This window comes from Mesoplodon bidens, assembly GCF_964165515.1.
Source record: "Mesoplodon bidens genome assembly, chromosome: 12".
NCBI lineage: Eukaryota > Metazoa > Chordata > Mammalia > Artiodactyla > Ziphiidae > Mesoplodon > Mesoplodon bidens.
In genome coordinates this window covers 87,291,299-87,314,352 of record NC_138168.1, presented here as the reverse complement: position 1 = coordinate 87,314,352, position 23,054 = coordinate 87,291,299, and the positions used below count along the sequence as shown (strand labels likewise).

Here is a 23,054-nt window from a genome sequence, read left to right as displayed (position 1 = left end):
TTGAGAAGAGACTGAATGACGGGGCATGAAGGCAGCTGATGGCTGCGCACTGTCGAGGACACGATGTGGTCCAAGTAGACAGAAGTGGCCTCAAACGATGATCCATTGTCATGTGTGTGGACCCTGTGTGAAGAATTTGGAAGAATTCAGAGTACACCACTGACACCTGTCCTCACAGGGTCTTCATCTGCCCTCCTTCCCACCTCCGAGAACTTTTCCCTCTCTCCCTGTGCTACTGCATTCCATGTTCATGTCTTGCATTTCTAGTTTTATTTTTAAAACCCATTTCACACTAGCTTTGTATCTGTCCATTTCTCATGCTGATGTTCCTGTGATGAGCACAGTTACAGATACCCCTCCCTGGTCTTAAATAGCTTGACCCCTTACAACTCTTCCCTTCTAACTCTGTGCTGTCTCTATCCTTGTTTTTTATAGTTTATTGCATCCACCAGGTGTTTCAGGTAATTAGCTAGTCTTCTGTTAAAGATGTTTATATTTGAGCTATCATTGACATCAATCCTTTTAGTTATATCTTAGGAGAATGTTAAAATACAAATTCTGAAAATAGGCTAACTTTAAATTCTGTTTTTTATTTTACCTAGCATTAAAATAAGTCAAATCAGTTTTTCTCGAGTGGGAAGAATGCTAAGGACCACTTGTAAAGGAAAAAAAATATCCTCTAAAACTAAGTTTGAATGAAACTATTTTTTAATGATATTTCTTAAATATGTCCAGATATAAATTTAGATAGAAACTTTTTATGCTTATACAACCAGAAGACCCAAATGAAAATGTATAAATTAAATATAAATGAAAGCACAAAACCAAAAGTATTCAAATTAACTCTATGAATTTAATATAGCAGATGCTGTCATCTTACTGAAACTAAGTCAGTGCTTGGGGTACCAACAGGGCCCTGAGTGGTCTGATCTTAGCCTGCCTATGACCCTGAGCTTGGGGAACCTCAATTCTGCCGCCTCTCCTCCTGTGCAACTCCTCCCCTCATATACTTGGCACCAAACCACGGGACCCTCAATTGTTGGGAATTTGACCCTGGAATTCTCTCTGCCTCTGTTCCTTTCCTCATTAGTTGCATAAAACTAAAATATGACTCCTTGCTCCCAAGGAGATCTAAAACTCAAGAACTGACAGGACTCTGAATTTCCACAGCAGTTTTTGGTTGAATGGCAGCCAACCGAATGATCCAGAATATACCTTTACTAATTGTTTAGATCAGAACAGCAACTCTGAAATGAACAACTTCTCAAAAAGAACCACAGTTGTGCAAGTCTTCGTGGCCTCCAGTGGGAGAAAAACAGCTCAGTGTCTCTTGCAAAGGTCGGGATCTGGCTTTCCTTCTTTGTAGTATTGGACATGCGTGTGGCAATCAATTTACTAGGTTTTCCACCAAAAGATTCACCTTGGGATTTCCATTTATTTTCTTGGACTCTTGTCAGGTGGTGACATCACCTGTTTACATCTTGTTCATATTTGTAAAATTTTTTTGTATTACCTTAGTGAACATTTACAAACCACTTTCTCAGAGTATGAAATGCAATAATGTCAAAGATGAATATATATTGAATATAGTAACAGAGACTAAATCTCCGTTCCAGCATTTCATATGACCACAGAGTTTCAGAGTTGGAACTAACCCAAGTCAAATTCATCTCTAAAATATTCTGCATAAATAGTCATTTAGCCTCTGTCTGGAAGCCTCCAGTTACTGGCTTATAAGGCAAATGTATTCCATTTTTAAATTAGAAATTTATTCATATTGAACCCAATTCCTGCTGTAATTTTACCTGTTCATTTTAATCCTACCTTCTAGAATAATGCACACATCTAATCCTTCTTGCAAAGGATAGCTCGTTCACCCTGTGGAGACAGTCGCCTCCCTCCACAGCCCACCCTCCCCCAGGCAAACGTCCTCAGTACTTTCCACGTTCTTACATCACAATATGGAGAAATGGCTCAGCCTCAGCAGTTGCTTTGGCACATTTTCATACAACCCATTTTCCTTAATAGAAATGTCAACAGATTCTGTCATTCATAGATTTGATCCCAAAGAAACAGGTTTTTATATCAATTCTGTTTCCAGAGTTTATATTATAAATGACTGCAAACTAATACTGTGGAATAATTCTATTTAAAAGGCAGGGATGGAACACATTTTAAGTGATAACTAGTATGCCCTGGCATAGACAGATAGATAGATAGATAGATAGACAGACATATATATGTATGTATATGTATATGTATATATATGAGTATGATTTATTTATTTACTTATTTCTTTTTACAACTGAAAAAAGAAAATGTGAAAGCTTGCATAGGCTCTCACTGTCTGGGTAGAACTAGAAGATGATGGGCACAAGACTGCCCTGGCCCTCTTCGCAGGTCTTTTCTGTAAGAGACGCTTTGCAAACTGAAATGTAGCATCTTTAGGGTCTTGACAAATCCTCCTGGATTCTAAACTGTAGCCGAATCCCATGAAGTCGGGGCGTCCAGGTGCCCCGTCTTCATCCTTCACTCTCGATGTGCAGAAGCCCAGCCTGGAGCCTGAGGAGACAGGATGTGATAAATAAGTGAAATGAACCTACATGGGCCAACTCCCCCTCTCTGGCCCCATAAAATCCTGGCTCTATATTAGGGATAAGTGACATGCTGGGCAGAAATGACATGGTGTCCTAAGGCCCCACAAAGGCCAGATCACAATCAGGAGGGGAGAAAAGGCCTGGCCAGGGTCACGTGTGGCTCCTTCCTAAAGAATCACAGTGAGGGGCAGGCTGCAGGCAGAGTGCCCTCGGGGGTTTGGTGTCTGGAGGTTGGTTAGACTGTTGTGCAGGTAAGCATTTGTGTCCTCCCCCAAAGCGACACTGGTCACTGGTAGTCATTACTGCAGTGAGAGCATAGTACTGCACAGAATGGGAATAACATGTTGGTGATTAACTCTTCTTCCCAACAGCTGGCTGCCCCAACTCCTTGATTAAAGAGCTCCATCACTTCAGGATTCTTGGAGAAGAGCAGGTGAGTCAGCCTCTCAGAAGCTACGCCAGAGCGTTGTGGAAGACAGACAGTAATGAGGCCATTTGGGCTCTCTCCGGGGAGGCAAGGGGTGTCTCCTGACCCTCAGCACCTGAAACGGGAAAGGGAGCCATGCAGGAGCTATGTGTGGGAACACCCTTTCCCTCTTCTATCCATCAGACCTGACAGGTTATTATTTGGTACATCTGCTACCTGCCAGAGCATTACATCTCAGGACGCGGCAGTAAGCAGGTACAACGTAGTGGCAGATAAGCAAACAAATAAGTGCCGAGATGAATTATGCCTAAGGGATCGGGCATCACAGACAGCCCTGATTTGATGTCTGTAGGTGGATGTACAGAATCTTTTCACCAGAATTTTATATTTTGTGTGTTACCTGTATTTCACTTCAGCCGCTTTGTCTATGGATGTGAACATGTGACTTATATACAAAAGCTGGCCCATTTAAAGTTGATTATTTAAATGCTGTGTTGTGCTCAGTGAAACATGTCAGATTCTAAGTAGATGTGTTAAGTTAATAATTCAGAGTGCTAAATATTATCTAGATGTATATGTATAAACACACACACACACTTGACCACTTAAAAATAAAGCTCCTAATCCTCATATGGAATTACAGGCCCCATATTATTATTATGTTAAATCTGATGTCAAGCTATCCTTGAAATACTTATGCCATATAGTTTACAGCATGGTAGTTGACCTATTTTATACTCTCATTGATTTTTACTCGCAAAGGTGGTCTTTGCCCCCTCTGACCAGAGAACATGCAAATGGAGACGTGGCAGCTCAGTTTTGTCAGCAGATTTTTGGTTTGTGTGTTTTTGTTTGGTATGTGTATGTCGCAAAGTTGGACTGCGCATTTCCAATATGAGATTTCAAAAGGGGGATTAATTAGGGGAGGATGAAAGGCTGGAATCATTTCCAACTCCCTGAATTAGCAGGTTACAGTGTGCCTCATTCATGTTTTCATACTGTAAATTTCCAGAATAGAGAGCACGGATGTTTATTCCAATACAAGCAAAATCAATTATCCTCCATTGCAGGTAAGAGCTGATAACAGACCCCAAACATACCTATTTATGAAAACACCTGTATCTCACAGCTGTTTTCCTGTGAAAGCCTGAGAGATTTCTTATACCAAGAATCATTGATTGTTACCCTGAGATTTCTGCTCAGGTAATGGAAGCTTCTCTTCTAACTTGTACCAATATTTGTAAATTGTTTCCATGTTTGTTTTAGAGTCATTGGGTGATGAGTAGGGAAAGAAGCCAACCAGAATCATCTCCTTAGAGTTGTATAAAATTCAAGCCACTTTGCATTTTCTTAGACATTTAATCAAGCCATAATCAAAATCAATATTACTCTGATCAGTTGTGCTACATGGCCACTTAGTGCATCACAGCAATACTGATTTTTATTTCCTGGGAAACCAGATTTCCTTCCTTCTTTCCTTTCATTCGATGAATACGTAACTGTGCACCTACTCATGTGCTGTATGCCATTCTTGTTTACAGAGACAGAGGAGTGAAAAAGAAAGCCCTCTCAGGCTCACATTCTAGCTGAGGAAGGCTATTATGTTACATGCACACAAACACGTTCAGTATATAATATGCTAGATGGTTATCATTGCCATGGAGAAAAGTAAAACCAAAAAGAAGGATAATGAGTGCTGGCGGTTGGGGGAGCTGAGATTTTATACAAAGTGGTCAGGAAAGCTCTCACTGAGGCAGGTGCTAGTGCATGAGGACCTCAAAGGTGCAAAGGGAAGCATCATGGTGACATCTGGGAAGAGGTTCCCAGGTAGAGAGTAAAGTGAGTACAGAATTTTTGAAGCAACCATATGTAATGCGTATTTTATGTTAAAAATATTATAAAATATAAAATATAAGTTGTGGTTGGAATAAAATGGGAAGAAATCCAGGAGCATGTGAAGTGGCAGCCAAAGGAACAGAGTGTGTCCAGGAGGAGGACTGATGGTTCATGCCATGCGCTGATCAAGCAGGAAGCGAATGGGAAGTGAGCACTGGAATTTGAAACTTTGAGGCCATTGTGACCTTGACCAGTGGACTGGTGAGGGTGAAAGTCTGCCTGGATTGGGTTCAATGGAGAGGGGAGAAGAATGGGAGAGAGAAAATCTAGATACCTTTTTTTTTTTTTTTTTTTAGGAATTTAGCTAAATGAAAACAAAGAAATGAGGTAGCTGGGGGTAGGGAATGTGGCATCAAGAAATTTTTCTTTTTTATAGAAAAAAAATACCATGTTTATGTGCTGATGGGAGTGATTCTGCAGAGGAACGGGGAGATGGATGATGCAGAGGAGAGGGGGGAATTTCAGGAGCCACGTCCTTGATTCGGTAGCTAGCAGAGTTCAGGTTTGGCCAGAGACAAGAGTGGAGACAGCTCAACCTCGTCGCAGTGGGAAAAGCAGAATATGTAGGAAGAGTTTTGCTGGTGTTTCTCTTTTCTCGGTGAAATAGGAAGCAAAGTCATCAGTTGAGAGGGAAGATGGGGGAAGAGTTTTACAGAGAAAGGAAAGGATGATGCACGTGTCCTTTAGGAGGCTGGGGAGTGAACAAGTGTGAGAAACAAATGAGTTTGGGGCGAGATCAATCAGCCTGGGTGTTTTTCTGTCACACTGAACTGTCTAGGCACAGATGCAGCAAAGACAGAGGGTCAAGTTTAACCAGCCACACGAGTAAAACAAAAACAAGAGAGAGGCAAAGGAGCTCTGGGCAGACCTAAGGGAGTGATTATAATAACTGAGCCTGATATTTCAGCTGGGTGAGCAGAGAAGAGGGATGAGGGGAGAAAGGGATGGGGAAGAGGTGGGAGGACCCACCGGCTGCAGGTCCCAGTGGGTTCCAGGAGTCTTTGGAGTTTGGGTTTTAGAAGGGTTTAGCTGGAAAAGTAGGTGTTGGCCGAAGAATGGAATACTTGACATTGAGATTGTGGAGGTGGTGCAGTGACTGGAAATGACAGGGTCAGGGGAGGACCAGGAATGTTGCTGGCTGAGTTAAGGTAGCCGACAAGAAGATGACTGGAGAAGTTGAGGGCATGGACTTAAAAAGCCAGGGTGTTGGGGCTTCCCTGGTGGCGCAGTGGTTGAGAGTCTGCCTGCCGATGCGGGGGACACGGGTTCGTGCCCCGGTCCGGGAAGATCCCACGTGCCGCGGAGTGGCTGGGCCCGTGAGCCATGGCCGCTGAGCCTGCGCGTCCGGAGCCTGTGCTCCGCAACGGGAGAGGCCACAACAGTGAGAGGCCCGCGTACTGCAAAAAAAAAAAAAAAAAAAAAAGCCAGGGTGTTGGAAGTATGGCCCATGTGGACACTGAGATCCTCCAGAACTGTCACCAGAGCGGACTTGGAGAGAGTTCTGGTGAGTCAAAAACTGAGGCTTCTAGAAACAGGACAGGGAAGGGAGAGAGAGACTGAGGGAGGTGGGCATCAGTGGCTGACTGCAAAGGAGAAATAGAGCACCAAGAGCGGTTTGAACATCACAGCTGGAGAGTTGTAGAAGGAGAAAGGAAAACTGTTCTACTTGGGGTGTTGCAGGTCAGTACTTGGTGGTACAGAGGGTGCAGTGGAGAAAACATTTGAGGGGCTGCAGGGGAAGCAGTGTCCTGAGGTGTGAATAAAGTTCAGTGAGGGAAGAATGTGAGGAAAACACTGAGAGAGTGTAAGTTACAGGGCAGTTACTGCTGACTGACTCCGAGTTCCCCAAGCTCAGAGGCAGGCGTTGGGGCAGCTGAAGGACAGGGTAGGGAAAAGGGATGGACAGAGCTGTGTGTAGGACTGAGGGTCAGACCGGAGAAGTGACAAGGGAGCCAGGGATCTCTTGGTGATGGATACAAACAGGTCACATCAGCTAGGGATGTTTCCGTGCTGATGATACAGGACAAAGCGTAGTGGCCTCAGGGCAGATGGTGGCACCAAGTCCTGAAAGGGAGCAGAAAGTTCCAGCCCCACCGCCCCTGGGGGTGGGCGGCCTTAGCCGGAGCTGCTGAAACTCTCAGGCTGTCTCTGGATGCTTGAGGCAACTTAGATTACTTGATGAAACAAAAATTTTTGTTGTGTGTTACAAGTTCCCTTGGACAAATCATTGTAGTCTCTAACTTGGCTTTTCGGTTTGTCAGAAAGGAAGAGTAATGCTAGGTCATCTCTTAGAACTTTGTAAATAAATAAGATTGCAAAGTAAGTTGCAAATATTAAGTACTACACTAAGATGTTTCTGATTTAAATACTGTTCACACTCTGTCAATAGACTGAACTAGTAGCAGCAAAAGTAGACACTAAAATCAGTGTAAGAGGGAACTATATTCAATATCCTGTAATAAACTATAATGGAAACGAAAAAATAATAAAATAAAGTAAAATCAGTGTAACATTCACTTAAAAGTGAGTTGATAAAACCTGTACAGATACTGGTTAATTACTGAATTCATTACTGGATGGTAGAGATGCTGACCAGTATCTAATTTCTTTGTATGTGATTCCTTTCCGTTTTCATGGACCTTGAATAGGCACTTGCTTTTTGAGATCTGGATTAAAAATAAATCATTATAAACACTATAAATCATTACCTTCCTAAAATAAAAAATGCAATTAAAACTCCTTGGAAGGTAACATATTACATTTACTTTAGCTCTGGGCCCTGTCTCTGATTTGTGTTTACGATTCACATTCATAAAGCACCTTTCATCCCCCTCACCCACACCCACCAAGGCCAAACTACTTGGCAAAGATATTATCACACTGCAGGTAAATAAAGCTACTCTAAATTTCTAGGTGAGCCCTAAAGAAAACAGGTATGATATCTGTAAGTCCACAGGATTTGGAGAGTCTTCAGAAAAACTGCATTTCAGACGTACTTCCACTTTTACCAGCTTCCTCCTCTTTGGGTTTAATCACCAGAATTTTAAGGAAATAACCTTCATTTATTCAACAAACATTTTTGAGTACCTTTTGTACTATTATCGTGCTAGTGTTGGGTAAAACGGTAAACAAGGAAGTCACAGGTACAAATCATGATAAATGCTAAGATGTAACCTATTTTGGATAAGGAGTCAGGACCTCTGAAACATGAAGGTTGAGAGGACACCCACCATGGAGTGAGCTAGGATCACGGGGCTTTAGGGGAGAAGAGCCTTCTAAGCAGAGTAAAGCACAGGTTCAGTAGCCCCAGAGGAGATGAAGAGCTTGCTTGGTTCAAGCCACTAAATAAAATTAATGTGGCTGGAAAACAATGAGCAAGAGGGACCGTGGTGAACGATAAAAACCATCTACACCATGTGGGCCATGGTCAAGAGTTGGATTTTATTCTAAATTCAATGGGGAATCCTTAAAAGTTTAAGCAGGGGGCTGGCGTTATCCAAATTACATCCTAAGAATGTCAGTCTTGTTGCAATATGGACATGGTCTGGATGAAAATGATTGGCAGAGGAAACAGAAAGAAGTGACTCTTCAGAGGTAGAATTAAAGGTCGTGGTGATTGATTAGCTATGAGTCAGGGAAATGAAGGAATCCTACAGCTCTGTTTACTGAGATGGGTTTGATGGTAGGAAGGTGAAGACGAAAGCTTGGAATCAGGGTTCAATTCTGAATATCTTTGATATGACTGAAGCACTGAGAAGGAGACAGGTAGGGATTTGGATGTGTGAGTTGGAGCTCAGAGGAGAGGGAGGTCAGGGGTCAGAGACAGATAAATTTGGAGTTGCTGAAGTGTAGGTGGTATTTTAAATCCATGGCGGTTGCCAAAAGTAGGTAAGAGAGGAGGGACCACGGATGAACCCTAAGGAGCACCAGCATTTGGAAACTTGGTAAAAGGGTTGCAGCCAGCAAAGGAGACCAAGAAGGAGCCCCAAGTTAAAGTAGAAGAAAATCCAGCGATGTGTCATGATGGAGCCAAGAAAGGAAGTGTTTCCCAGAGGAGGAAGTGGCTGTTTACATGAATGCTAATGAAAAGCTGAATAAGATGAGGTCAGCCAATTGTCCTTTGCATACGGCAACATGGAAATCATGGGTGACCGGAACGAGCAGTTTTGGTGGAGAGTTGGAGGCAAGAGGCAGATTTTTAATGGGATGAAGAGTCAGCAGAAGCGGAGTCAATTTCTTCTAGAAGTTTTGTTATGAAAAGGAAAAAGGAAATGCAGCAGTAGCAGGAGGGTGCTTTACAGACTGAGGAGGCTAGAACTTGTTTTATGTTCATTGAAATGATCCAGTAGAGATGGATTATTTGATGATTCAAGAGATAGATGAGCTAGCTAAAGAAGGGAAGTACTTTAGAAGGTGAGAAGGGTTTGTTTTGGATCCACAGCACAGAGAGAGTAATTGACCCTTAACAGGGAGAAAGCCACTTTCTTTGTTTTAAGAAGACAGAAAGGAGCAGGTGAGTGTGGGTGCAGGTATGTTGGCAGGTGTAGTGATGCGGAGGGGAAAGTTGGCGTCTAATGGCTCCATTAAGGCAGACACATTTTTCACTGCTGCATCTTCTCCACATAGATTGCTTAACACATAGAAAATGCTTAGTCTGTTGGTGGGAATGTAAATTGATACAGCCAGTATGGAGAACAGTATGGAGGTTCCTTAAAAAACTAAAAATAGAACTACCATATGACCCAGCAATCCCACTACTGGGCATATACCCAGAGAAAACCATAATTCAAAAAGACACATGCACCCCTTTGGTCATTGCAGCACTATTTACAATAGCCAGGTCATGGAAGCAACCTAAATGCCCATCAACAGATGAATGGATAAAGAAAATATGGTACATGTATGTAATGGAATATTACTCAGCCATAAAAAGGAATGAAATTGGGTCATTTGTAGAGACATGGATGGACCTAGAGACTGTCATACAGAGTGAAGTAAGTCAGAAAGAGAAAGGCAAATATCATATATTAACACATATATGTGGAATCTAGAAAAACGGTACAGATGAACTGGCTTGCAAAGCAGAAATAGAGACACAGATGTAGAGAACAAACATATGGACACTAGGGGGGAAGCGGGGAGCGGGGTGGGATGAACTGGGAGGTTGGGATTGACATGTATATACTAATATGTATAAAATAGATTAATAAGAACCTGCTGTATAAAATAAATTAATTAAATAAATTAAAAAAAAAAAGATGCTTAGGACTTCCCTGGTGGCGCAGTGGTTGAGAGTCTGCCTGCCGATGCAGGGGACATGGGTTCGTGCCCTGGTCCGGGAAGATCCCACATGCCGCGGAGCAGCTAGGCCTGTGAGCCATGGCCGCTGGGCCTGCACGTCCGGAGCCTGTGCTCTGCAGTGGGAGAGGCCACAGCAGTGAGAGACCCACGTACCGCAAAAAAAAAAAAAAAAAAAAAAAGATGCTTAGTAAATATTTGCCCAATAAATGAATACCTCATTCGTGACTTCTGTCTTCTTAGTGAAGTATGAAGTAAGATGTCCAGAGAGGAAAGTGGTGGGATATGAGCAGTATGGGAAGAAAGAAGAGAAAACCTGCTAGTAGAGAAACATAATACAATCATGAAGAAGTTGTAAATGCTCATTTGAAGTCTGTGATGAGTACTTTAAGAGAAAGCAAGCAGTGGCCAGGGAGAAAGTATTAGGTCAGTTCATGAGAATTCTCAATGAAGTTGAAGAATGTAAGCAATGTCCATACTTCAGTAAGAGCACCAGGAAAGGAAAGACAGGAGATGATGGTTGGAAAGAGACATATTTGGAATTTGGATTTCAGAGGTGGTACAATTTCTCATGATGACAAGGCCCAGGAATGAATTGTTAACAGTAGAAGAATTTTTTTGAAAAGGTCCCCAGAGATGAGAAGGTAAAGGAACTGAAAGAAGAGGTTGACGGATGGACAGTTCAATCCCTAGAATGATGAGAAGAATAGGGGCAGAGATAAAAATCATGAACTAGGAGCTGAAGTCCCAGGAATGAGGGGCTTATCCACCCATGTCCATTGCAGGTGGTGGCAGTGGGAAGAGGACAGGGGCACATGGCCAGATGGCATAAGTTTCAGAGGAGCAGTGGGGTGGGGTTTTACAAGAGAGAGGGGAGCAAGGGTTTAGGAACATCAGTGAGAGGCTAGGAGACAACCGGTTCCAACTCTGGCCTTCAGGTGTGTACACCGTAAACATAAAGCAGCCTTCACTTCAGACGGTTGCAAGGAGATGGACCCGTTTCAGTTAAATCGGGTAGGAGAGAGAAACCTTTGAAAAGCCTGATTATATGGGAGAGCTTGTTCATTGTGGAATAGGAATTCCAGGGGACAAAGAGAAAGGGCTTAGGGGAGAAGGGAGGCTCATGTTGGAGCATATCGAGACCTTTATGGGAATGAGAATAGTAGGGGATGCCTAAGTCTCAGAAGTCAATAATGAAGTGAGGCATGATGGAATGAATTCTGATGACCTTTGGAGGGTTCAGGTACACAACCAGGCCACCTGGCTGTTGCCATCTCACCTGGCTATTATCATCTCAGGTGTGTCTCTTGGGCATTAAGGCAACTTACTTGGCCTTCACTTCAGAAAGTTTCCTTGGTATCATAGGCTTGCTGACACCAAGGAAAGATAGTTATAAATGTACATCCATGTAATATAATCGAGGAGATCATTTTTTAAATTATTTGGGTCATCAAAGTTCACATCAGTTCAGTAAATGTGCAGTGGAGTTAACCCGTTTCACTGCCTCAAACTGAGCCTTACACAGAACTTCCACTTCCACTCTTCCCCGTCCACTGGCCTCATAATCACCTTGAAACCAGTATAGTTGCCTCCAGACTGGAGGATGACCAGAAGGGAGAGATGTGAACATCCCGTGTTAGAGAAGCAAAGGCCAGGAAGAGACAGGGAGGAGGAGGGTGCAGGTGGCAAAACCACACCCTCTCAGGGAAGTTCCATTTCTCTGAGGGTGAGGCTCTTGGATTTGGAGACTAACAGCACTGCTCAAAACCACTTCTCAGGGACTATAGTAAAGGATAAAATAATTTGTGCCCACAGACAGCCTTGCCCTCTGCCGAGTGCCCCATCAGGAGGTGTGCTCAGCAGACCCGTTTGCAAAGGTTCCAGAAGTCTCTGAAGTCAGGCCCTCAGTAGAAACTCCTTCAAGGAAAACGGTTTGCAAGTATCTACTTTCACAGCCTCACCCTTCCTGTGGGGCACTGCATGGCCCACAGCATGGAGAAGGGACAAACAAGCCAATCGGTTTTGACTTTCTTTCCGGAAGATTCCACGGCTACTAGAAGTTGAGATCTTTTTTGGCATCATGTCGTCTGAAACATCTGAAAAAGAAAAACCTTGTAAATTGCAATCCAGGATACAGTCTGTTGCTCTAATTAGATTTCAGGTGTTGTTTGATCTGTTTTGTCCTCGCATTTAATTTCAGCCATCCTAATGATGTTTTTTTCTAGGCGATGAAAAAGGTCCAGGCCTTTCTCTAGCCAGTTTACTTCATCAGTCAATGACAGATGTCCAGAGATGAAAAGTACATTATTAGCAACAAAACTGAGAATACAAACAGCAGTGTGACAGGCACCTCCACAGGGGCTATCACCAGCTCCCAGGGGCTAACTACTTGCACATGAAGAAAAATAAGATTAAGATTACTGAGAATTTAAGGAGTGTTTTTTTTAATTCTAATTCATATAGAAAATAGGGCATTCTCTACTTAGCACTGGGAAATGGATTAATCATAAATTCATGTTCCTCTAAAAAGTTATTTTAGACTTTTTTTAGCCAAAGAAGAAGTGCTGTAATAAACCATTTTTCATTAGTTTCTAAATGATAACGAAGGAATAGTGAGCTGAATTTTTTTAATAAAAGGGAAAAAAAAGAAAGAAAGTGGAGGCAGCTTGGTATCGGGGAAAGGGTGGTCTTTTAGAGCCACAGCCCTGAGTCCCTGCCCGTGTGAAACACAGTGAAGGACTGAATGTCTTTGTGACTCAGTGACCTCACCTGTCACTTCCAGGATAGACGGAGAGTGAAATGCATAGGCAAAGTGTGGGCACACTCCTTGGCACAGAGTGGTAATTCAGTGAATGGTATCTCTGATGGGGATTTCTCTCCTCCAGGGGGAGAGCAGGAGACAGGTCCTGGGAGGGAATCCCCCGGTGCTTGTGGCTAAGACTTCACAGAAGCCAGAATTTAGTGGGGGAAAAGCAAGAACAGCCTGTGTAGGGGTTGCTTTTGTAGCTGTACCTGAGTGCCCCCAAAAGGATACTCTGGAAAATTCCATGGCAGAACAAAAACAGCCCCCTTCCCTGCTCAGAGGATTTGAAAGTCTGCCCTGGATTGCTGACAAGCTCCAACTCATTTCGACAGAACATTTGCCTGTTTTCCCAGATTTTAGTTTTACCTAAGTATCCCTGTGCTTCAAATTTCTTGCAGTTTTAAAATTTAGCTTCCTTCTTGCTGTCTTTTCTTAGGAAAGTATGCGAATTAAACATCATGATGAGCCGTTTGTGCCCTCCTACATAGGACAGGCCTTTTGAGTGGTTTTCCAGCAGTGTGGGGTATTTGGGCCCAGTTCCTCCCCAGCCTGACCCCGCGGGTCACCACTTGCACTTAGCATAGAGACAGTGGCCAGCAAGGAAGGGGAAGCTAACTGGCCTCCATGGGACCTGGGACCCTGGCTTCATAATAGAACATTATTCTACCCAACCCAGCTCTTCCAACTAGCAACAGACCACCAAAGTGCAACCTCTATTTGATTATGCTCTCTCCTGACTCATTTTTAGATTCTTAAAATATGAGTTTATTGAAACTTCTGTGAATTTTATACTTTAAAATGAATATTTCCTGTTCTTAGGAGAATCCATGAGCATACACGTAAAAACTGAATAATTTATTCCCCAAATAAATAAAATATAAACCATACCAATGAGTTGAGATTTTACCTAGATAAGTCATCTAACAGAATGTATTTTCACTATAATCTGACAAAATGTAGGAGGAACTTTTTATTTTTTTCTTAGGTGCAGAACAGTATGCTTTGTTAATATTAACATTTATTTTAAAAAATTTTTGCAAATATCCTGTCATCTCTAAATTATTTTAGTTATCTGTGTGTGGAGTATCCACTTTATGGAAGTATATCTAGAAATTTGCAAACTAGTTTTATTAACAGCTTAAACAGCATAAGTTGGCAAGTAAGTATTAATATACCTATCTACACATACACAAGCACACACATAGACACTCACTGTGATTCCAAAGACAAACAATGCCTAAGTGATTTTTAAAGAATTTACTGCCTTTGAGCTCACCTGAGAATGGACTCCATACAGACCTAGTTCACGTCACAAATTAATCACATTCCTCCAAGTTAGTTCTATTTATAAATGCTATTCAACAGTCTTAAGTAAAAAAGCCCTAGGAAATAACACAAGTAGTGTCAAAGGATCAGTCATTGTTCCTTTCCACCATTTGCAGTCCATTTATCACTTTACCACTGTTGTGTGTCTTTTACACTCAGGTGAGTACAGACATTCTGCTCTACTTCGTGCTAACTTGTCACAACTCCAATAAGTATACAGTATGTTTCTTCCAGTGCACTCTCAACTCTGTGCCAGTAAGTGGTTGAAAGGAATCTATGAAACTGGAGGTCTTATCTTAAAGAAAACCACATAAAGATCTCTGCTAATCACATATATGTAATTACATGTCTAAATTGTTTCCTTAGGGTGTTAAACTTTCTATGAATACTAGAACATTCTTGGTCTAGGTCAAATGTTTTTCTTATACATTTCACAACGTTAAAAAAAAAGAAATGCATTCAGTAATTGTAGGTTTTGATTCAGATGTTGTGTGTACTTTTTAATCAGAAATTACCAGACATGTAAGCTAAAATATTTGTCTTCCTTTAGAAAAGGAATTGTAATATAGATTGAATATAATAAAGTTATTTCTTATAAATTCCTTAGTTAATGAAAGGAAAGAGGAACATAGTTTACACGTCCTGTTGGAATTTGAGACTGTAACACGTGTAGTCAGCAAGAATTTCTATAGTGTTAGTGCCCTTTGTCCACAGGTTAATAGGTTAACTTCTTCCTAGAAAAAATATTATCGTAGTAATAAAATTGCTTAACTAAATTAAATAGATAGGTGATCTGTCATCAAATCAGTAAATAGCTAATGACCTAAGATCAATTTATTTAAACTAGAAAATAATTTATGTAGGTAAAAATCATCCTGTACCACTCTGTTATTAATTCCCATTGTCACTGATTATTTTATTAGAATTCTTTAAGAATGGAGTTAAATTTTATTAATTCATTCTACAACTATTTATTGTGTACCAACTATGGACAAGATACTGTGCTGAATTCAGGAATACAAATACGTGAAGGAAAGCGGGCAGTGCAGAGGGTCTACAGGAAGGCCTGAGGGGCTGGAGCACGTAGGTCCCGTGACTCACAAAACCAGTAACCAGTCAAAGACCTCTGTCAGGACAAAGCCCCTCACTGAGCAAAGGGAAAGAGAAAGTCTGGTTGAAAATGGGGTAACAGAGTTGGGAGATCACAGAAACTGAGCCCTCATATTTTTTAACACTGCCCAAAAAACCAAATAGGAAACTGTAGAGCCATTAAGAGCTATTCTGCATCCTTCTTCCTCCTAAAATTTCAGAACTAGTTTCATGTAAAGGTGAGCGACAGAAAGGAACAAAGTAAAATCCCAACAGAAAAGAAACAAGGTCAAATCCCACACAAAGTTTTTAAGAGGAGATGCAGAGTGAAGAGCAGAATATTGTCCTGAGAGACAGTGAGAGTGTGTCAGCCGGTCGTGCCCACCAATTGGGTGAAAACTAAAATAACTATTCCAAAGGGAACTAAGTTATTAAGAAATTTCACAAGTACAAATAAATAACAACGGACATAGTCTTAAAAGAAATAGACAGTGAAAAGAAAGAAAATTCTAAAAAATGAAAATAAAGTAAGATAAACTAACTTTACCCAACTTCTAAATCAGTCAAGAGAAGTTGACCGATTTAGAAATTAGGTAAAGAAAATCCAATATATGTACACTAGAAAGCCCGTAAGAAAAACATCAAAGCAAGAGAATGGAGCAAATACTAAAAAATTAAATTCAGTACAACTTTCCTGACATAGCATGCATATGAATATTGATCAGAAAATGACCATCACCAAGACATATTCTAATAAAATTACTAGATTCTAAAGAAAAAGAAAAAGAAATCCTTTGGGCATCTGAGCAAAAAGATCAATTCACTTATAAAGGAAAAAATAAAATCAGATTGTCATATGCTTGCCCATAACACTTTATATCAGAACATAGAGTAAGACATTTAAGATACTTGAGGGGGAAAAAATATGAACCCAGGACTTTATATCCAGCCAAACTCATTTTCAAGAATCAAGGCCCCAAATAAACTGTCACTGAGCAAGAATTCAGTGAATATTTTTCCAATGAGATCTTCCTGAGAAATATATACTAGAGAACAAGCTTCAAACCACCAAAATTGCTGATCAGACATTAACATAAAGACTGATAATGAGTATTAAGTGTGTGTGTGTGTGTGTGTGTGTGTAGCATTAAGATTACATGAGAATTAGGAGAAAGAAAGCATAGTATGAAATGGCCCTATGTGTCAACAATTTAGATACAGGATTATTGGAAAAATTTGGCAGGAGAATGGGTGGAGCACATGAAACTATATTTGAGGTTTTTAGTGATCACATTCGTGGTGAAACTATTGTTATTCTAAAATCGTGGTGTGTACAGTGTGAGCTAAAGCAAGGGAGCTATTATGGAACATTGTGATTCTGTTATTCTCTGCGTTCTTGAGAACCAGTGTAGAAAAAGGGCAACACAGATGTAAAACAGAAAATGTTAAGTAAAACTCTGTAGTTCTGAAATACCTACCCTCTTAGCAAATTTAAGTCTACAATATAGAATCATTAGCTGTGTTCCCCAGGCTGTACCTGAGATCCCAAGAATGGATCCATCTTGCAGAACTGAAACTTTGCACCCATTTTGGATAGGACAAAACAGAAGGTTAAACAGTCCAGTGGTACAGAGCTGAGCAGAGGGGTTCAATAAATATTTACTGGAATCATTCACAGTGATATGAGGGGATGCTGTGTGCCAAAGCCCCACAGGGGTGGGAATGGTGGAGGAATGGCTTGAGTCTTCATACAAGTCTGACCAAACCCCACCTGACTTAAAGCCAACTTCCTGTCTGCTCTGCACGTGCTGAGTGTTGGTGCAGAAAAGCAAGCAACTCTACTGACGAGCTTCCTCTAAATTCATAATCGCTGTTCAAATGGGCTGTTACTGCTGCCCAGCAACAATCCTGACTCCAAACATTCCCTCCCCTTTATCATTCATACCTTTTCTGCTCATCTCAAATTTCCAGAACCTCCTTTGTCCGCACCCGGGCCCCAGCACTCTGCCCTCATCCTGTCTAAGGCCTCACCCTCTACTCATCCTGTAGATCCCATTCCCTCACCTACTCACAGCGTCATCAGTTGCCATCCACTTCTCACTCATTCCCTTCAGCCTACTAACATCCTGTTATTTCTCCATTTTCAAAAATCCCTTTACAGTCCCACAGCCCTCCCAGCTGCTGTCCCCCTGTCTCTGCTGCCCCTTTCAGTCAAACTCCTAGAAAAAAGTGTCCACCCTCACCTCCTGGAACTTGTCTCCTCCAGTTCTCTCTTGACTCCACTCCCATAAGGCCTCTGGCTCCATGACTCCACTGAAATGGCCCCTGTTGAGATTGCAATGGCATCTCCATTTCTAACAACAGCCAGTGTTCAGTAATTGTCTTATCTGCAGCCTTTGACACGATTTATCATGACACATACACCCTCCTTGAAATACTGTGTTCCCTTGCCTTCCAGGACACCTACATCCTTCTCATTTTCCACCTGCCTCGTAGGCTGCTTCTTCTCAGTCTCCTTTGCTGGCTGCTTCTCAGCATCCCCACAAAGGTTAGGTAATTGCATCCAGTCTCATGACTGTTGAGATAACATAGGGTCGTATTGTCAAATCAGACTTACAAGAATCGTAGATGTGGGTTTCCCCGGTGGCGCAGTGGTTGAGAGTCCGCCTGCCGATGCAGGGGACACGGGTTCATGCCCCAGTCTGGGAAGATCCCACATGCCGCGGAGCGGCTGGGCCTGTGAGCCATGGCTGCAGAGCCTGCGCGTCTGGAGCCTGTGCTCCACAACGGGAGAGGCCACAACAGTGAGAGGCCCACGTACCGGAAAAAAAAAAAAAAAAAAAAAGAATCGTAGATGTAACCCAGTGTCAATCTTTACTAATAACTTCCAGGATGCTGGTAATGATGAGACACAGACAAAATACAGGGAAACCCCACCTCATTTAACACAGCTATGCATGTCCTTTCTCAGCATATTGGGATGTACTCCAGGCAAGAGTCAATACATGAGGGTCTCTGGGAAGTTCATGGAATGATCACTAACATGAAGTCTCTCAGTTATATAAACTGTCTCATTATTCTTCACTTGATGAAATGTCTTCATTATCCCTTAATAATTGCATAGCTTATGACATTTTCAGAGAGCCTTACCTCATAAATTCATATATTCTAGTTTACTGTAAACAAACTTAGACCAAATGTTTCCTGCTAAATGCATTCCATAGATAAGAACTCTTTTCTAGTAAATGCCATTGTATATAAGTACCATTAGCATATTTACAAGGGGATTTGACCAACGCATCTTTCTTTTTTTGCCGGGGTCAGAAATATGAGAAAAAGGATAGTAGGCCTGATGCTAATAACCCTTTCCTTTCCAGCTCTACGTGCACCTATGACTTCAAAATCGGTGTCTACAACCCGCAACTTTCTCCTAAATTCCAAAGCCATACATTCAACTAGCCACAAAACATTTTGACTTAGTTGTGTAGGAGGTTTTCAAAATGAATATGAGCACAATAGAAATAATGATTCCTTTTCTCAACTCCCTAAACACACAGACACACACACACATAGGCACACACGAATACACACACACCTTTCTTCTTCCAAGTCTCCCCATCTCAGTAATAGTCTCTCCTGCCCTCTGTCTTCTCGGAGAAAAACATTACTTCCTGCTTGATTTCCTTTCCTCTCACACCATGTATCCAACCTGCCTAAAAAAATTTGCGATTTCTACCTTCAAAATATATCCAGAACTCAACCACTGCTCCATCCCTACCTCAATCACTGCTTTCCTGATTCAAGCCACCACCATCTCTCCATGGACCTTGCTGAAATAACCTCTGACCCGCTTCACTGCTTCCTGCTTCCATCCTTGTCCCCACGGGTCTATTCTGAACATATCAGCCAGATGGCTATCTTTAAGAGATTAGTCATATTGTGTCATCCACAGCTCGAAAGTCCCCAGTGGTTCCCAAGTCTCTCAGAATAACAGCCAGAGTTCTTATAAAGGCCTTCAGGGATCTGTACATCCTGGATCCCCATTAACTCTCTGACTTCATCTACTATTACCCACCCACCCCCCCACACACACATACGCCCATTCACTTTACCTCGGACACACTGGCCTCTTCGCAGGACCTCAAACAAACCAAGCCCATGCAGCCTCTGGACCTTTATAATGCTCCGTATTCAGCCAGGAAAGCTCATTCCCCCAGGTGGCGCATGGCTTGCTTTTCTAATCTCCTTCAGATATTGGCTTAAATGCACCTTCCTCATAAGGCATTCCCTATTCCCTGATCACCTCTTTAAAATTGTAATTCCCGTCTTCCCCAGGATCTGTCTCTTCTTAGTTTTTTATTCTCCTCCCCTCTTGTCACCATCTGAAATACTATACAGTTTAACCTTTCAGTATTTACTGTTCTAGTCTTATGGATGAGAGCAGAGATGTCTGTTTTGTTTAGGGCTGTATTCCCAACACCCACAGTAGTGTCTGGCACATAGTAGGTGCTCAGTAAATGTTGCTTGAATTAATTAATTGTCAGATCCATTTGAGTTGATCTGAGTTTAGAAGAGAATATGATCAAATAATGCAAGGAGAACAATAACTTAGGGCTGCGACAAGGAAGACTTTGGAAAGTGTGCCGTGCAATTTGAGGTTTATTCTGCAAGCTGGGGAAACAGTTAAAGGGAATTGAGCCAAGCAACGGCACAGAGGAATGAAGTCAGGGATAAAAGAAATCATGCTTTAAGAATAAGAATAGGGCTTCCCTGATGGCGCAGTGGTTGAGAGTCCGCCTGCTGATTCAGGGGACGCGAGTTTGTGCCCCGGTCCGGGAAGATCCCACATGCCACGGAGCGGCTGGGCCCGTGAGCCATAGCCGCTGAGCCTGCGCTCCGGAGCCTGTGCTCCGCAACGGGGGAGGCCACGGCGGTGAGAGGCCCGTGTCCAAAAAAAATAAGAATAAAGATGAAAGGAAAATTTTATTCTTAAACAGAAAAACAGTAGTCTTTCTTCGTCAAGCTGAATATGCTCATTGATACCGTGTGGGCTGCTAACAATTACCAGGGGTGGAACACTGGGACCTATTTTCAAAACGGTTTTAAAAATTCGATAGACTCTTGAAGAGAGGCATGAAAATATACTCTTTAATGAGATTGATAGTGATGCGTTGTGAATGTCCATAACTTAAAGTATAGATATGTTCTCTAAAAGTTGTATGAAAAAGTCTACTAAATGCAATTGGTAGTAGTATTTTAAAAAATCAAACTTGGAAAAATCTATTTTTTGAGGGTAAATTTCTAGAAATTTGGGCCTCACTTATCTGTTTTGTCAGCTGGGGCCGGGAGACTTTCTCTAGGTTGTACCACACCTTACCCACCACCCCCGTTTTTACAGAAACAGACTAACAAGAAAACCCCCGAACCACCAACTATTAACATTTCGGTAAAACAGCACATCTTGGTGTCTGTATTATCGCTTTGAAAAACTCATTTTCTCTTTACAGTATAACCGGTACCAGCAGTATGGTGCCGAAGAGTGCGTGCTGCAGATGGGGGGCGTGCTGTGCCCCAGCCCGGGCTGCGGAGCAGGGCTGCTTCCTGAGCCCAGCCAGAGGAAGGTCACCTGTGAAGCGGGCAGTGGCCTGGGCTGCGGGGTGAGTACCAGCCACACTCCTGGCTCTTGACCATGTATTTGTTTGCTTTGGCAAATTGGCTAGGATTGCTTTATTTTCATTTTCCGTTTGGACTCAGACATCTTTGGTATATAAGAAAATAGATTTTTAAATTCTTAACAGGATACCATATATATCTACATATATATCTACATATATATATATATATATATATATTGAAGGGGAGGTGAGATCTTCTGCTGTAATTGCTATCCAGGTGTTTACTCTAAGACGTGAATTACTTGGTCAGCCTTTTAAACTTTTCTTCCAGTGCTCAGCTAATTCAGAGCAAAAATCTGTGATTTCTTAATTCAGGCATTAAGTAGACAGGAGTGGAGGAGAAAGAGAATTCCTCATCTTAGCGTGATGTCTTAGTAACATTGTTTGCCTAAGTAGTTCAAGAAATAAAATGAAGATTAATATGGAAAACTTGAAATGTTATTGTCGTAAAAATCATTTTAAATTGAGATGAACAAAACTTAATGGTGCCTCTTAGGGAAGCAGAATAAGAAACATGGAAAATGTTTGTTCTAAGAGGTCAAACCAATATGACCTAGACAGCTTCTTGAATGGATCTATGGCTGCGAGCTGACGGCGAAGGGGTGAGGGAAGCATAAATCAAATGCAAGTAGGCTGACTAAATTATAGGTTGAAATGACAAATGGATAATAATCCTGATATTAAATTTCATGCAGGCCAGAAAAATAAGTGTATGTGCTTATAAAAAGGTTATTGAATTGTGATGGGAAAGCATTTCTTTTAAAATTGCAACTTCATGACGAGTTTTGTGGACGGAGGGGTATGGATGGCAGAGGGGTATTACCCAAGCCTAATTTTTGGCTGAGCATTGTGATTTACCTGTGCATAAACTGGCATCTGTCACCCTTGGTAAAGCTTCGTATCAGTCATGGAGTGCAGCTTAACGAGCCCTGGGCTGAGTGATAAAGCAGAGTAAGTGGAAGGTGAGAAATAAAGAGATACCATGATGCCTAAGCAGAAGGAAATACCTCTGGATTAATAATGGCGATTGCATTAGGATAAAAACTCAAGTCATGTCTACTAGCCTTAGAAATTATGGAAATCAAACTCCACTTCCCAGCTTTAGTCATCATCATTTACTGTATAATCTGCGCCGATTGCACGTGGCCTCAGCAAGCTGCCAAATTCTGGGATCAGAATTTCTAGCAAATGTTTTCTTTTAAAATGAGTTACAGTAGCTTTTAACTAATGGCTCAATTATATGCTTCTACCTGCTACCTGCTCCTGTTGTTCCATTCTCTAAAGCTGGGGCTTCCTTTGGCCCGTCTTCTGCATTCAGTTGTTCATCTTGCTCTAAGAATTTTGAAGGTTTATGTAATTTAAGATTTGAACATCTTTCTCTTCCCTTTTTTACACAATGTGACATTATAAGTAACACACATATTTGAGCTCCAAATCATGGAAAATTACCTTGGAAGTAAATTGAATTGCTTTAAGATCTTTGGGTTAAGAGAGTTTGGGGGCAATCCTTACCTCAAGGAGAATGGTTATCTTCAGGATGTTTCTTTGGAAGTTCTAGGCAATGTGTTTTATTTTTATTTATTCTGTTTTGTTACTGCGAGGGTGGTAGGGGATGCTTGTTGTTTCATATATTACTTATCTATTGCTGCATAACAAATAAGCCCAAATTTGAACCTTTTAATTAATAAACATTTTTATCTCACAGATTCTGAGGGTCAGGAATCCCTGAGTAGCTTAGCTGGGTGGTTCTGGCTGAGAGTCCCATGAGGTTGGAGTCAAGCTTGGCTGTAGTTAACCCAAGGCTTGACTGGGGCTGGAAGATCCACTTCCAAGATGGCTCGACCACGTGACTCTTGGCCAAAAATACCTCAGTTCCTCACTGGCTAGTGGCCCTCACCACAGGCTCTCTTCTTAGGCTACTTTGTCCTCAGAGTGATAGTTAA

The 23,054-nt window shown here is 41.8% G+C and overlaps 1 protein-coding gene across 4 annotated transcripts in view; it reads left to right on the top strand.

Annotated features, from left to right (window-relative positions):
- Nucleotides 1–23,054, top strand: part of PRKN (parkin RBR E3 ubiquitin protein ligase) — a 1,303,276-nt gene that overhangs the window by 1,094,862 nt on the left and 185,360 nt on the right. For 3 of the 4 annotated variants that reach the window (XM_081250470.1, XM_081250471.1, XM_081250469.1), the window contains exons 8-9: nt 2,969–3,030; nt 20,944–21,093. In XM_081250470.1, the coding sequence (XP_081106596.1) occupies nt 2,969–3,030; nt 20,944–21,093 (212 nt within the window). Of the gene's footprint in view, nt 1–2,968; nt 3,031–20,943; nt 21,094–23,054 lie in introns of those variants that run through there. The other variant, XM_081250474.1, reaches the window with a different exon arrangement.